This window comes from Ctenopharyngodon idella, chromosome 6 (genome assembly GCF_019924925.1).
Source record: "Ctenopharyngodon idella isolate HZGC_01 chromosome 6, HZGC01, whole genome shotgun sequence".
Classification (NCBI taxonomy): domain Eukaryota; kingdom Metazoa; phylum Chordata; class Actinopteri; order Cypriniformes; family Xenocyprididae; genus Ctenopharyngodon; species Ctenopharyngodon idella.
Window position 1 is genome coordinate 17,249,745 of NC_067225.1, and position 16,316 is coordinate 17,266,060.

At 34.9% G+C, this 16,316-nt stretch overlaps 2 protein-coding genes across 8 annotated transcripts in view; one reads left to right on the forward strand and one right to left on the reverse strand.

The window, feature by feature from the left end:
* farp2 (FERM, RhoGEF and pleckstrin domain protein 2) overlaps positions 1–3,520 on the forward strand; it is a 64,094-nt gene extending 60,574 nt beyond the window's left edge. For both annotated transcript variants that reach the window (XM_051896789.1, XM_051896790.1), the window contains exon 27: positions 1,274–3,520. In XM_051896789.1, the coding sequence (XP_051752749.1) occupies positions 1,274–1,367 (94 nt within the window). In that variant the 3' untranslated portion in view covers positions 1,368–3,520. The remainder of the gene's footprint in view (positions 1–1,273) is intronic.
* Positions 3,521–3,785: 265 nt separating this feature from the next.
* On the reverse strand, positions 3,786–13,189 carry stk25a (serine/threonine kinase 25a). Of its 6 annotated transcripts, none has more exons than XM_051896804.1 (11): positions 12,872–13,189; positions 10,720–10,950; positions 9,111–9,167; positions 8,850–8,958; positions 8,606–8,763; positions 8,235–8,420; positions 7,540–7,685; positions 7,357–7,465; positions 4,536–4,607; positions 4,287–4,423; positions 3,786–4,219 (listed from the first exon to the last, which is right to left on the reverse strand). In XM_051896804.1, exons 1-11 carry the CDS (start codon positions 12,899–12,901, stop codon positions 4,189–4,191), a joined length of 1,266 nt encoding a protein of 421 aa, XP_051752764.1. In that variant the 5' UTR covers positions 12,902–13,189; the 3' UTR covers positions 3,786–4,188. The 6 variants fall into 6 exon arrangements, with proteins under 6 accessions (XP_051752764.1, XP_051752762.1, XP_051752761.1 ...); XM_051896802.1 differs by having other exon boundaries at positions 3,786–4,100; positions 12,872–13,188; XM_051896801.1 differs by lacking the exon at positions 12,872–13,189 and adding an exon at positions 11,108–11,313.
* Positions 13,190–16,316: the final 3,127 nt, after the last annotated feature.

A 16,316-nucleotide genomic window follows, 5' to 3' on the forward strand; every position in this document is an offset into this window, starting at 1 on the left:
TTGATGCTCAAGAAACATTTCCTACTATAATGAATTTTGAAAACATTTGTGCTGCTTAAATTATTAGTTCACTTTGAAATGAAAACTAGCCCAAACTTTACTCACCCTCAAGCCTTCTAGGTGTATATGACTTTCTTGTTTCTGATGAAGACAATTGGAGAAATATTAATAAATATCCTGACACATCCAAGCTTTATAATGGCAGTGATAGGGATCAATGAGTATGAGCTGAAGTGAGTGCTTCCATTCACATCCATACTTCAGAAATATGTGCTCCACACGGCTCCGGAGTGTTAATAAAGGCCTTCTGAAGCGAAGCGATGCGTTTTTTTTTTTTTTTTTTTTTTGTAAAAAGTCAATGAAGTCAATGATACGCCTTCTGTATTCAGCGTACGCAGAAAGTGTAAACCTCTTGCAGTTCACAAAGCTTACACTACGTCATGCACCTTCCCTATTAAACTTAGGGGAAAAAGTGTAATTGACACGACGCCAGTTTACACTTTCTTCGTAACTTGTATACGGAAGGCGGTCTGGTGGAAGCTTAGATATTTTACTTCATAACTTGTTAAATATGGATATTTTTTTACACAAACGCATCGCTTCACTTCAGAAGGCCTTTATTAACACTCTGGAGCCGTGTGGAGCACATATTTATGATGGATGGATGTGGATAGAGACACTTTCTTCAGCTCATACTCATTGATCCCTATCACTGCCATTATAAAGCTCGGATGTGTCAGGATATTTATTAATATTTCTCCAATTATGTTCATCAGAAAGAAGAAAATCATATACACCTAGGATGGCTTGAGGGTGAGTAAAGGTTGGGCTAATTTTCATTTCAAAGTGAACTAATCCTTTAATATTTTTGTGGAAATCTTTTTTAGGATTTTTTTTATTTGATGAATATAAAGTTCAAAAGAACAGCATTTATTTGAAATATAAATCTTTTGTAACATTATAAATGTCTTTACTGTTACTTTTGATCAATTTAATGCATCCTTGCTGAATAAAATTCTTTAAAAATATAAATAAATAATAACTTAGACCCCAAACTTTTGAACAGTAGTGTATATGATTATTAATTGCAAATAATTGCTTATATTTTGGCTAAGAGAAGCAGATTTAGAATAGAATATTTACATTACAATACACATTATATAGTTTTTTTTTTTATTATTATTAATCATGCTTAATTAACAGCCTTAGTTATTTTTTCTTCTGTAATAAAAGTGAAGAATCATTTTGAACTATTGTTGTGATGTGTGTGCAGATGGATGGAGGTGATCAAAAGTGCAGCGAGCTCCACGGGACGCATGAGTCTTCTCGTACCCAAAGGCCCAACAGAGATGAACGGGGGGAGCTGAGTGTGTCAGACTGATGTCCTGGAGCTGAGGGCTGGGCCCACTGTCTGCCAGGACCAAACGCACCATCATTTGATCTTTTCTGATTCGTGGCTCTAAGAGAAGCATCATCATCATCATAATAACTTGATTCTTGACTCTGGACAGTTCGCTCTCTGCATCCCGGGAGTTTGAGCAGCTTATTGAAACCTTGGAACGAAGGAGCTAGTGGGAAAGTTTCAGCGCTCTAATTCCAACGTTTCTGTTTGTTTTCCTCTCGTGTTCTCCCTAATGAAACATAAAGTGGGCATCTTGCTCATCTAGAACCACATTAGACTGAATTAAGTTATGTTTGGTATTGTTCTTACAATTATTATTGCTGTATTCAAGTTTTTAAGGTCTTTGCTAAGATGAATCTGTCATGTATGACGATATTTAATATCCTTGTCAGAACGGACTCTTGTTATGCCAGTTATTCAGTAGAAATCTTGTCCTACAGGACCAGAATAATGATGTCAATTATTTGTCCTGGGACAACATGACTGAATACTACTGAGGGGAGTGTTGACAAACAAAGGTTTGTAAGTCTAGCTGGTACAGTAAGTGAGATGAAGGACTAGTGCTGTAAAATGTCTCTCACTGATGTAGGAATAATGTAACTTTGGTCCGAGAGCGTGTTTACAGGTAGGTGTAAGCGTTTTCTCCCCTTTGAAGGGAGAGGATGTCATTTTGGTACAGGAAGGAAATCGGAGAGGAATAGAAATTATGTTATTTTGACGATGAGGCAGCCGTATCATTGAATCGCGTATTGGCTTGTCCTCTTCCAGCATAGGTCAAAAGCATGTCTTGAAGGTCATTATTGTGTGACTGGTACTATTTAGGGGATTTTAAGTTCTGATCCATTGATTTTGATCTCACAGCATTGATTTTGTTTAAATCTGAAAACTAATCAGATATTTATTTTAAAGTGAAGACTGACCAAAAACATATGCTAACCAAACTAAATGTAATGTTTTAAATGATGTATTCACAAATGTCACTAGTTTTGATTTTTAGATACTTGATGGATAATACGCTCAGTTCTAAACTGACCCCGATAAGGGGAAAGAGGGTCATCCACAGTGTAATTTTGCACGTTTCTTTCGGTTTCTGCCATCTACACACAGGGAAGTGGTTCTGGGGAAGTTAGTTTTGTTTAAAACTGAGGTTGAAAAAAGCGCAAGTCAAGATGTTTTTGGTCAGACTCTAAATGCTAAAATTTAAGTTAGTATCAGCAGCCTAAAACTGCCAGTTCCCTATTTTATTATACTGTATATGTGATTTTTTTCAAGTATATTATTAATTAATTTACAAGTTCTTTCCCTGTGATCCATTGATCAACAAGCTTTTTTTTTTTTTTTTTTACTACCAATATTTTTTGCGAGGCATATCTCACTATATATGTTACGGTCTCGTTTTGTTAGAAGGCCAGTTGAGTTATTTGTTATTTTAGTAGCATGATTAAGCAGAGTTCCACAGCATGTGTGACAGTGTTACGTTTACTTATCGGCTTACACGAAGACAGATCTGTACGATATCTGATTTGGGAGACTTTTTTTTGCATCTTTTTGGATTATTGATTGTATTTATAAGGCTTTTGACATTGTCCGTTCAACATGCTGTACAGGGTCCAACCAAAGACCTAAAAAATTCTTGCGCAAGCCTGAAAAGGTTGGCCAAAGTTAGTCGGCCACACAGTGTTGCTTTGTGTACTCAACAATATACTGTAAGCAGCTATCATCTCGACATGAGCTCAGCTAGTCTGATGTGTTTCAAATCCCTCTTAATTCACTAATGCACTGTGTGGGCTCATGATCTCCACCCATTTTTGTACATTTTATGCAAGGACTGGAATCATTTTCTTTCTCATGTTCTGTGTCTGGCAATAAGAGCGTTGGATGAAAGTTTTTTTTCCATTCTGGAATGCTAAAGACGAGAAAAGGGAGTTTACTCAAAGTCCTCAGTTTCCCGTCTCATTCAGAGAGGCACTAAACAGAGTTTTGATGAAATGGCTTCTCTCCGACTTTACTATTTATTTTGTGTAGCATGTTGCTGAGGCGTTGCTCCTGTACACACCGCATGTAGTACGTTCCATGTTATGATAATGAGGGATATCAAATAAAACTGAACAGTGTAAAGATTTCCTTCTCTTCATTTTATCCCATTTAAAGGGTTTGTTCACCTAAAAATAAAAATTCTGTCATTAATTACCCTGTATGAAATGACTTTTGTTCATCTCTGAAACACAAATGAAGATAGTTTTAATCTCTCAGGTTTCATTGAAAAAATAAAAAAAGTAATGATGGCAGAATTTTAATTTTTGGGTGAACTATGCCTTTAAGCCTTTTCCTGCATTTCACCCAGTGATTTGTTCTAAATGCAAAAGTATGAAATAAGCACAACTTTCTTCTTACACTAGTTTATTTATAGTTAAACATACGTTATCATTTAATGGAATGCACATAAACTTGGCTTGTCATTTCATATTTTACATTTGATTTAGACATTTTAAAATTCTATAAAGGAAAGTGTAAAAACATCTCCTCATACAAGCTGTAATGGAAAGACTGGTGATCGTCAGCAGAAGGAGCAGGTGAGCATAGAGAACCGGCTCGTAAGGCCATCAGGATAGTCTTTCCGTCGGGCGGATGTGGAGTTGGCCAGCAGTCAGATGGACCTCATCGTTTTGAAGGCATGCTGTTTCTGTTGAGTGTAAACCTGCAGGGTCGAGACACAGGAAGTCTCAAAGTTCACTCCTGCGGATGATTCAGTGCTGCATGCAAGTACCACAGTGCAGTACAAAATCTTATAGCATAGAATCTGCATGACCTGAAAAACTGGCATAATCGAAAAATTACATAAAATACAATTAGATACTGTGTATTAAATGTGAGGCCTGTTTACCTGCACACTCTCTCCATGACGTGATTGAGTAAACGGTCAGAGATTCCAGGGCTGGACTCCTCAGCGAGGCTGAAGGCATTTTCCAGCTCCTCCAGGGCGCATATGCCATTCCCGCTAACACGCCGTTTCTCCTTCAGCTGCATTCAGAACATACCAGTGCTAATCCACGTGTCGTGAATCGATGTTAAAGCAAATGCCCTGTTGGTGGAGGCTCGCTGACATAAACGTACATTTTTTTTAATTCATTACCTCTCTGAAGATGGGTGAGATGAACGTTGTCAGAGATGGTGACTTCGGCTGCCTCTTGATAGCGTCTGATGTCTGTTATAAAAAACAGTTCTGCTTACCTGAGGAATCACTATGTGAATAAATGTTTTTCTTTGAAACACATGGGCACATGGCTGAACTTAATCCAATTTTCAGATTTTTTTTTTTCTTTTTTTATGTGGTCCATATATAATTATAGTTAATGTACAATTAGTTATATATATATATATATATATAATGTGTGTTTTTTTTTTTTTTTTTTTTTCCATTTTGATGCAATTTGAGGTGTATCTACATGTCATACTAGAGTTAAGTCCAAATGAACAGTCAAGTATGAAAAGTATCCTACATTAATAAACTATAAAGTGCAACAGTCGAGTTCCAGAAGTAATCCTATTCATTTTCTCCATTGCGATCATTTTAACCAAAGCGACTTAAAAATTGAAGAGAACAATAGAAGCAATCAAACCAACAATTGGGCAACAATATGTACAGTAAGTGCTGTGACAAATCTTAATTAGTCTAGCACAGTACATGTAGTAAGGTGGACAGAAATAGAATAGACTAGTAAGTGTTAGTATTAATGGGCAAATGTTGATTGAATGTGGCACTTTTCTATGCTTTCAAACTACTTAAAGGGTTAGTTCACCCAAAAATGAAAATTCTGTCATTTATTACTCACCCTCATGCCGTTCCACACCCGTTAGACCTTCGTTAATCTTCGGAACACAAATTAAGATATTTTTGTTGAAATCCGATGGCTCCGTGAGGCCTCCATAGGGAGCAATGACATTTCCTCTCTCAAGATCTATTAATGTACTAAAAACATATTTAAATCAGTTCATGTGAGTACAGTGGTTCAATATTAATATTATAAAGCGACGAGAATATTTTTGGTGTGCCAAAAAAACAAAATAACGACTTATTTAGTGATGGCCAATTTCAGGAAGCTTCAGAGTGTTATGAATCAGCGTATCGAATCATGATTCAGATCGCGTGTCAAACTGCCAAACTGCTGAAATCACGTGACTTTGGCGCTCCGAACCGCTGATTCGACACGCTGATTCATAACGCTCCGAAGCTTCCTGAAGCAATGTTTTGAAATCGGCCATCACTGTATAAGTCGTTATTTAGTTTTTTTTGGCACACCAAAAATATTCTCGTCGCTTTATAATATTAATATTGAACCACTGTACTCACATGAACTGATTTAAATATGTTTTTAGTACCTTTATGGATCTTGATAGAGGAAATGTCATTGCTCCCTATGTAGGCCTCACGGAGCCATCGGATTTCAACAAAAATATCTCAATTTGCGTTCCGAAGATTTAAATATTTTTATACATAATATGCATATTTTGCAAAAAAACAAAATATGTTTTTATATAAATAATCAACATCTTCATCAATAGTTTTATATTTCTCCATTGTTTTTAATTAGATTGTCATTTGCAGTGCTTCATGGGATTGTAGTTCTTTCCCTCATTAAAGCCGTTTAGTACAGTCTTGTACCTTTGTCTTTTTGTCAGATTTTCAAGTACGTTTCATTTCAAATTAATGTTTGTAATGTTGTAATTCATCTTGCAGCTGGTTGGTTTGGTTCATGGCTTATAATTCTTTAATGAATACTTTCAGAACCAGGGCCTAAAAAAATGGGCCTTTTTTTTTTTTTTCTCCATTCATTTTCTCTACAAGGAAATAGATTTTGAATAACTTATAAACCTTTAAAGACAGACCTACTGTGAGGTTGTTAATCCATGGTATTTGCTTCTGCCAAAGTCATCAGCCCGCATTATTTCAGCTTATTTTTAAAATGATCATGTTTAACAGTGGAATTCTAGGTGAAAAACTACATTACCCATGAAGCTGTACAGAAAACTACATCAGAGTCGAAAAAAGCAACATGCTCCAAAATAGCTCTTTAGCTCCTCCGACCCCACTCCCATGAAGCACTGTAAATGACGCAGGTCGATCTCCCTATGCTCTCAAAATACTAAAATGTGTGTGTGTGTGTATATATATATATATATATATATATATATGTATGTATGTGTAAATATATATATATATATATATATGTGTAAATATATATATATATATATGTATGTGTAAATATATATATATATGTGTGTGTGTATGTGTATATGTATATTATATGTGTGTGTGTATATTTCGATTTTCAACATTTTTTTTTGCTTTAAATCACAATTTGTAGAATTGATTCACCTCGTAGCTGGTTGGCTTGGCTCATGGCTTATAACTCTTTAACAAAGACTATTTTAAAATCCCTATGGGAAAATCAGTGAAAAAAATACTTCTGGAACCAGTGCCACTGAAAAAGGGGGTGGGTACTGTTGTACTCTATAGTATTCAGCTGGTCATGTGATCACAATATGAGGCGACTATATGACTGTACATGATTTTAAACTAAAAATGTTTAAAATCAAGTACACTACACTTCATTACTTTGCCTAAGATGTGTTTAATGAGAACATACTAACTGCATTTTTAAAGGAGGCTCTATGCTGCTTCTGAATTCTATGCAAATATGTAATGTAGCATAAAAGTCATATTAAACATTGCTTGATCTGTCCAATTTCACCCCTAGCATCAGAAGCAGCTCTGATGCAAGTTTAATTCTGTTCGTTTTATCATTTCCCGCAATTGTGATTCCTGTGTAAATGTATGCTGCCTCTGTGACACTAAAAAGTCTGTTTAAACACCCACTTTATGGCGTCTATATAATACAGATGCAGCTTTTGTGTTGGCTTTGCAATGTAAAGACTTTAGAAGACATATTTACCTTATTGTCTAAATGATTGAGGCCTCGCTGTAATTTGTTAATGGAACTGGGCCGCACGGTGGGGAAAGTCCACATGGGACACTGGTCCCTGTCATCCCCCTCCCCATCCCTGAGTGAAAACAAACAGAGTAAGCATACAGGTATCACAGATTGCTCATCCAGGAACGTGGACCGGACACATACATGTCAGAGTCGTCAGAGCTTGATTCGTCCCCGTGGCCCTCTGACTTCCAGCGGCGGTATCGATCAATGAGCTCTGCCAGGTATGAGGTTTTCTTGGTGTAGCGGGTGATGAACTTGTGTTTCAGCAGCTCTTTGGCTGTTGGTCTCTGACAGATGCAAGCAACACATCACAAGAATTAGAAGCAGTTTGCCTCAGGTTTTAAAGTTTAATTAGCCTATTTACACTAAAAGATAATAGCATCACTGGCAGTTTTAACAGAATTGGCGATATTACAATTCCAGCCTATATAATAAGTCGATAACTATTTGTTATATCATTAACCAATAAATTCCATAACATTTTGCCTCTAATTTGGTCAATCATTTTAAATGCTATAAGTGAAAAATTTAATATTTATTTTGAGATTGCTAAAAACATTTAATAGTGCTATTAAATTATTTGTATTTTTAAAGATTAACTTTGAGCGTTAGATGACGACAAAGATAATCTAACTGTAAAAATATTGGAAATTAATATTAACAAATATTTAATAACAGATACTAAGATACTAGTTAAATTGAATCTATAAAATCTAAGATATCTTTTTAACAAATAAAAAAGTAACAAATAAAAAGTAAATAAAAACAATATTAAAAATGAAAAAACGAAAATACCGGCTGATTATTATAAAGGTATTAAAAAGTGAGGTACTAACAAATCGTGGCTCTTTATTGAGACAAGATTCAACAAAGTCCTTAAAGGCTCTGCTGTAGGACCCCTCCAGTGTGGGCGGGTTACTTTTAGGGATGAGGAACAGGACTCTCATGGGGTGAAGCTCTGAGTTTGGTGGCTCTCCTTTAGCCAGCTCGATGGCTGTGATACCCAATGACCAGATGTCAGCCTGAGACATAGGAAAGAAAAAAAAGATAAAAAATGGGGGTCAGTACTTGTGCCATCTGTCTGTCTCTGAATATTTAATAGAGCTTATTTTCATCGTGCAGTCACTAGTTAACAGATGTTCATGTGGTGGACTTGAACATGATACCTGTTAGTTAAATGACAAAAGAGACAAGGAAGTACTTGTACCTTGAAGTCATATGCAGACTGTTTGATGACCTCTGGTGCCATCCAAAATGGAGTTCCTACAAATGTGTTTCTCTTAATTTGTGTGTCCGTTAACTGGCCGGCCACTCCAAAGTCTGCCAGTTTGACTTCTCCATGTTCAGACAGTAACACATTGGCCGCTGTAGCCAAAAAGTAGGGGTTATCCATATAGGGACACTTCACAGGACTAAAATCAACCAAACAGAGGCAAGTTTTAAATACTGACCTTTGATATCTCTGTGAATCTTCCTCTCTGAATGGAGGTAGTCAAGTCCTTTTAGTATTTCTCTGAGGATGGTGGCGATATATGCCTCTTCCAGAGTTCCTGGCTTCAGCTGTTCACAAACACATTAGAGGATGTTAAATATAGTGACATTTCCTGTGCCTTTGACATTTTCCACAGTTTTTTTTTTTTCCCTGAAGTATTTTATGAAGTTTTTCCTCACTTTAAAAAACCCACAAACATGATTAAAAAAGACCAACTCACCAGGTCCAGAGCCGATCCACCTCCCAAATATTCCATGATGATCCATAGTTTAGAGCCCTGAGAAAAACACAAAAAAACAGAAAATTAAATTACCATTAAGTTGTATGATAAACTCAACAGTTGATCATCTCTAAAAGCAACAGTTTATCATAGCATGGCCATATTTATGGTGCACTTTTGTCCTTTTTTGAGTTTATTTTAGTATTATTTATATACTATTATAGTATTTAATAATATTTTAATTTAGCTTTTATTATTATATTTTCAGTTTTCATTTTAGTTTATGTTTGGGTTTTATTATGTGTGTTTTTTCATATTTATAAATAGCTTTCTTTCATTATTTTTATTTCAGTTTTAGTACTTCAATGTAAATATTTTCATCCTTTCTTCTAATATTTTAAGATTTTATTTTATTTCAGCTTTATTTCAATTACCGAAAACTATTTTCATTAGTTTTCATTTCAGTTAACAATAGCAGCAATAACTACTTCTGTTGTATGGAAAAGAGCAACTTGGACATGCAAAATACCTCGTTTTGTGTTCCATGGAGGAATGTTGGTGACACTAGTGGCCAAAAAGTGATGTCCGGACGGGATATTTATTTTTAATGAAGTTCAATTAAACCATCAAAATATGAGGAAAATATTTTAAAATGTTTTTAAACCAAACTTGGTTAAGGCATTTAACTATGGAGCCCCTAAAGGGACAGGGTGGTGGAAAAAAATATGACATGGGAGGAACAAATATATTTCAAAACTTTTGCATTCGCTCACAAAACATTTGGGTTCCCCTGAGAAACGTTCTCTGTGTTCCCCTGAGAAACTTTGCGTTCACTCACAAAGAACTCAAACGTTTTGCGAGCAAGCGCAAAGTTTCTCAGGGGAACGCAAAACATTTGCATTGACATAATTTTTCTACCCAACTCATATTTAGGGCTCCATATTTATCTGAAAAAAGCAAACTACAGCTACAGGTTTTATTTTACTATGTAAAAATATGCATAGAAAAACAGAAACCTCACAGGAAAAAAGCATACACTGACTCGTTACTTGACTTGTTAATATTTTGTTGGTTCTCTCTTGTTTTTGCATGTGTTAATGGACCAAAAATTGACTGACCAAAAATTATGTCCGCACAATTTGGAATGTTTCATTGCGTTATCACACATAAAACAATTGTCTCCAAGCGCAACTACACAATATGCTTACGAATTCTTAATAATATTTAAATAAAGGGTGAAGATGTCAATTTTCCTAGGCCGGACATCACATTTGGCCACTACTGTACCTACAATAAGGTATCATGAAACAATAATGAACATTGTTTATTCATGTTTGTTCATAATACAGGAACTAATGTTAATTTATATGACTTAATGTAATGTAAAAAATGTATTAGTATATGTAGAAATTAACATTTATAGCATTTATTAATCTATCTTAATGTATTGTTTATTGTTTGTGATACCTAATGCATGAACTAAAGTAATGTCAAGTGTTACCAGGAAGTCTCATGTTTTTGAAGTGGTGAACTATTCCTTTAAAAATACGGAAATATGATGTGATATTTTTTTTAAAGCTGTGTCTGAAAGAAGGAAATCTCCACAAACCGTCAGATATGAGCCGTAGTATTTGGTGACATAAGGGCTGTCACACTGGCTGAGCACTGTGATCTCCTGCTGGATGTCTTCAATCTCATCCTCTGCCTCTTCCAAGTCAATAATCTTAATGGCCACCACCTCTTTTGTGCGGTTGTTTATGCCCTTGTAGACCTCTCCAAAAGAGCCTTTACCAATTCGCTCCAATTTGGTGAAGTATTCCTCAGGATTCAAACGCGGATTCTGAAGTAAAAAAAAGATTTAAAAAAAGAATGATTTAAAAATTCTTACCAGCTATCTATGACACGATCCAACATTGTGTATTTTCTTTACACAGGTGACGGACTCTAGAAGTTGTTGTTTTATCAAGCAACAGATCAGCAAATGCAGGAAGACCTACCCAGTCATCGCTCCACAGAAGGTCTGGAGACGATGAGGATCTATTGAAGGAACTGCTAGAAATCAAATGTAGTTTCTTAAACACTTTTTTCATTTTCTGACGTTAATCCACTAGGAAAACACTCTTAGCCTCTTGCTTTCAGGTTCAGTACAGGATAAAGATGACTAGTACTGACAATCCATCTGGAAGTGGCACCGTTTTATCAAAACAAAACAATCATATTTGAGGACAAGACTCAAAGTTCAGGAGATAAAAACTCTTGGTATCAGCTCAACATCTGATTTCTGCATTCACCACACTCTTATTGCACCTTTTTAAAACACTGAGCAATCAAAACATGAACCTTTCCTATTCTTGGTAGTACCACCCATTGGAAGCCCCATAAAATGAGATCATCTTTCTAAAAATTCTCAGAAACACGAGTTAATTATTCTGCCAACTACACCTGCGTGATCTGTGGGTGTGCCACGCTTTCGTCACTCTAACCCTAATCAAAATACATGATACACTGCAATCATAGTGACCTACAAAACATGCGCATTGGAAACAAAACATAAACCTGTTAACTACATCATAATTAGATGGCATCCATTATAATCTAAATCTGTACAAAATACCCACATTGTTTAATATTTAATAAAACAGTTTTAGACTTTTCCCTCTATTCATCTATATAATGGCAGTGTCAAAAAGTGTGATGTGAAGATTCCGAATACAATATAATAGATGCGATTAAGGATGTACAGTATAAATAAATGTTAATCATCAGAATAAATGTTATGTTCATTTTCCATGGACTTTGCCATTTTTGCAGCCCTGTTACCAACATGTGAGAGATGCCTAAAAATACAGCTTTGGACATTAAAAAATGTGTGAATGGGTAATAGGGTTGAAAATTAAAGCCTAAATTCTGATGTTTCTCAGTAGGTCCCAGCTAGTTTAGGATAAAATGTTGGTTTGTAGTTAGCGATTAACCTATATTTGACATAACTTAAAGAAAAATATTTGTTTGATAATTTTGTCTTACAATAACTAGAGTAACAGGGCTGAAAGACTGAGCTTGATCAGTGCAGTTCACACTACAATTTGTGCAAAAATTAAGAAAATGTTACCTGCCATTGCTGTAGTAGAGGGTCCACATGACCTTTTTTTTTTTTTTATAGGTGTCGCAATTTTTTGTAAAGGGGGAGTATTATCATCGGGGTATTATCATCATATTATTGTGTGCAAGATGTGGGGGGCAGCTAAATTATTAGTAACTATTATTAGTAACTACTATTATTAGTTAAATATTAGAGTTTAGTGATTAGTTAATTAAAACTTTGTAAAAAGTACAAGAATAGCTTTAATTAGACAGGCTAAAATCTACTTGGTCTACTTTTCTTATATCATAGTAGTCATCATATTGATTTTCGACTATGAATATGTGTTATATTGGCCAAAATTTTAATTTGTATGCTATAAAAACTATTAGAAATAGAGACTACTTACATACACTTGTGCACATTATGCATACTTTACATTACAGTAATATATTTACATAAATGCTGAGTAAAACTAACCAAATACGTGTACTCATTATATTCTTTAAATTACTATTAATAGTTAATTACAATGCGTCTTACTATAGTATAGTATAGTATAGTATAGTACAAGGACACTGTAATGTAAGTTTAATCATTATCCAAAAAAAGTAACTGTTATGTCTCAGTATAAAAAAATGCATGGAGGTATTTAGGTGTCATCTTGATCTCTATGGATTACCTGGTTCCGCATGTTATGAAGGTGTGCCATGTCCAACTGAATATACCTCCAGTTCGGGGTTCACAGATTTTTCCTCTTTCTCTTCTTCTTGAACAGTCACCCCCACCAAAGGAACAGCTTGTTCCCAATACACGCCTTTCTAAATCATCCCAGTGGATCAGACTGGCCCGCTGTATGGTTTATAAGGATTATAATCTGTATTCTCGTCCATCCATAAACGCAGACACTCAGTCTTTCGTGTGAATGTTTACGGTTTATGCTTTGCATAAGAGACTCCCTATGCAACCCCACTACTTTGACTGAGAGGAATTGTTTCCCGCGCATGCGTGACAATCTCCTTCAAAACACAAAGACTGCTGGGAATCGTAGTTTTTCACTCATCCTTCTGGCTATTGTAGTTTCTACTGAACGAACACGGCTTTGTGTTCACAGATGTTATGAAACGAATAACATTTTTGGAGATTCACAATTTAGGTATGTGACTATCATTTGTAAATCTTATATCTTTAGCTTAAACATTCATTCTACAACAGTTGCACTTTAAGTCGCTTCTTTTTTTTTAAATTCAAGGTTGTTTTATTAATATGACAAACATACCATGCCGGTATAAAAGTATCTTGAAGACCTTTTTTGAGCAAACTATTGCTATTTTCTAATCCCCTAACTCTACACTTTCCCTAAACCTCACCCTCATATAATTTTAATTTAAGCATTAGCCTGCTTAATTCCTTTAAAGGTGCAGTGTGTCTGTGTACATTTTACCGGCATCTAGCGGTGAAGTTGCGAACTGCAACCAACGGCAGCTCACCCCTCACTTTCGAAGCAAAACAGAGAAGCTACGGTGGCCGTTTGGCCGACACAAGTCAAAGATGTCGTCGTCTGAGGCAGTAAGTTAGCCAGTCAATCAGAGGTTTCTTCTTACTTCTAAGAACGGTCTCTGCATCTAATAAACCAGACGACTACTACTACTTATTCTTCGTGCGTATTCAACGTAGTGACGATGCAAGCTGCCTCTAAAAACAGGAACGATATAGAAGAAGAACATGATGAAACGCTCTGTAGAGTGTTTGTCCGTTTAGGGCTGCTGTAGAAACATGCTGGCGCAGAATGGCGACTTAACATGGAGGGGAGACCCGCGGTGTATGTAGATAGAAATGGCTCATTCTAAGGTAATAAAAACATAACGGTTCATTATGTAAGGTCTTTATACACCACTGAAAACATAGTTATGTATAGCCTATTGCATTTCTGTCAATAGATCAATAGATTTTAAATCTATTGAAAATCTCTGCGTTGACCTGCCAAGTTGGGAAAGGACGTGCCCATTATTATAAGGGACATGAGATCGAGGAGTCTTTCTTTCTTTCTTTCTTTCTTTCTTTCTTTCTTTCTTTCTTTTTGTCTTCAGTCAGAACTTGACCTGCCTTGCTTTGATAGTCAGTTTGAATTGGCCTGTTTCTATACCAAGATTATGTTCCGTCAGCCTGTATGAATTTTCTTAGTGGTCACAGTGGTTAAATATTTGGTATAATACCAAATTTTCTTCTCTATAGGGACAGTTTTCATTACAGTTTGCCCTGTTTAGTTTAGGTTTTTTGATTTTTTTTTTTTTTAAATATTTTTCTTTTTGTTTTATATTTTGTATCATGGCTTCATATTACTTTTCATACTTCTTTTTTATCTCAGTGTTGACCAAATAAATAGTTACTTAATTGACTGAATTTTTAGTTTATGTGTTTTGCCTTTGTAGCCTATAGACATCACATCCATTTATCATATTCCTATTAGGATGCCAATTTTTTTCAATATACAAAATACCCTTCATGCTTTGTGTTAGAGTTTCCTGTTGGTAATCAAGGTAATTATAGTAGACCCTTTTCACAGACTGTGAGGACGCGTTTTAACGGTCAACAATATTGTAAATCCTACAAAGTTTTTAATATTTTCTTTTTTTTTTTTTAAATGTATGTACATTTATAACAGTATACTTAGTATTATATTACCTTTGCATCAAATTACAAAAAAATAGTTAACGCAGAGTTACGATAAAAATGTTTTTTTTTTTTCCCCTCCCTTCTAACTGTCATTATCAATTGCTCTCTATTTTTTTCCTCTTTTTGAAAGTTTTGAAAACAATATTGTGGAGTTTTTCTTTTGCTATTTGTGCAATTGGAAACCCAAAAAAATATATTCAATTAAGTCTCTCATTCACCACTATAAAAGTTTACCCAACTATGTCGACTTCCGCTTCTGAGAAACCCGGAAATGCAAACGGTCTGTTATAGATGTTTTTGTAAGAGCACATTTTCTAACCTTCATTTAATCCTTGTGGCCATATATTAATTGATAAGTCATTATTTTTGTCTGACAAAAGTTGTAAAGGAGGTCAAAGTGCTGCTTTTGAACAGGAGCCATTTAAACTCAGCAAGATTACATTGATGGAATTATTTTCGATGACTCTGAGTCTGTTTTTTTTCTTGTTCATTTATTTGTAGTCCACATCAGTTTGAAGATGTCATATATTTCTCCAGATCACAGTAAGTTATGGATGTTCTTGTTTCAAATATTCTGATAAACTGACACCTGCATTATTGTTAAAAAAAAGTGATAAAATGATTTTGTTATGATTTTGTAGCTTCCTCTTTTTCCCTGTAGGGAGCAGTATTGTACAAAAATATTGTTCTAAGCCAAAATAAATATATTTATTTAGGGATCAGAATAATTGTTGATTTGCAAACTTACAAGATTTCAGTTATCCTATCTGTATTTTGGTTATATAAAAGAAGAAACAGGACAGAAGGTCATGTGACAGGCATGCAGGGGCATGTAGGGGTTCCGCAGAAAACGTAAGCATTATTCTTCAGAGGTGTGGTGTGTTAAAATGTACTGAAGATTACTAGTCTTCACAGTGTCTCATTTTTCACTGGAAATGAAATGTAAACTGTATATTGTGATATAATATGTTGGTAACACTTTACAATAAGGTTCATTAGTTAACATTAGGTAACTACATTAGTTAACGTGAACTAATAATGAAGTGCACTTATACAGCATTTATTAATCTTTGTTCATGTTAATTTCAACATGTACTAATACATTATTAAAATCTTGTTAACATTAGTTAATGCACTGTGAACTAACATGAACAAACAATGAACAACTGTATTTTCATTAACTAACGTTAACGAAGATTAGTAAATACAGTAACAAATGTATTGCTCATGGTTAGTTCATGTTAGTTAATACATTAACTAATGTTTAACTAATAAACCTTACTGTAAACCAATATGTTTAAGTGTAACAAAAAAATGTGAGCAACGGCCTCCATCTGTCTGTATTTAGTTTCAATCTGATAAACTGTCACAAGCTAGTTAGAATTAGTTTTAGTTTTAATTTTTGTTTTTAAATTGGGATACAGAGGAAACCTCAAATGTGGTCAGAAAAA

Excerpts from the sequence above, each read along its gene's own strand:
- stk25a (XM_051896800.1), bottom strand. The coding sequence starts at position 11,200 with ATGAAAAAAGTGTTTAAGAAACTACATTTGATTTCTAGCAGTTCCTTC. Across the intron at positions 8,764-8,849 it reads GATTCACAGAGATATCAAAG|CGGCCAATGTGTTACTGTCT; the intron begins GTCAGTATTTAA and ends TTTTGGCTACAG. Across the intron at positions 4,101-4,286 it reads GTCATGGAGAGAGTGTGCAG|GTTTACACTCAACAGAAACA; the intron begins GTAAACAGGCCT and ends TCGACCCTGCAG.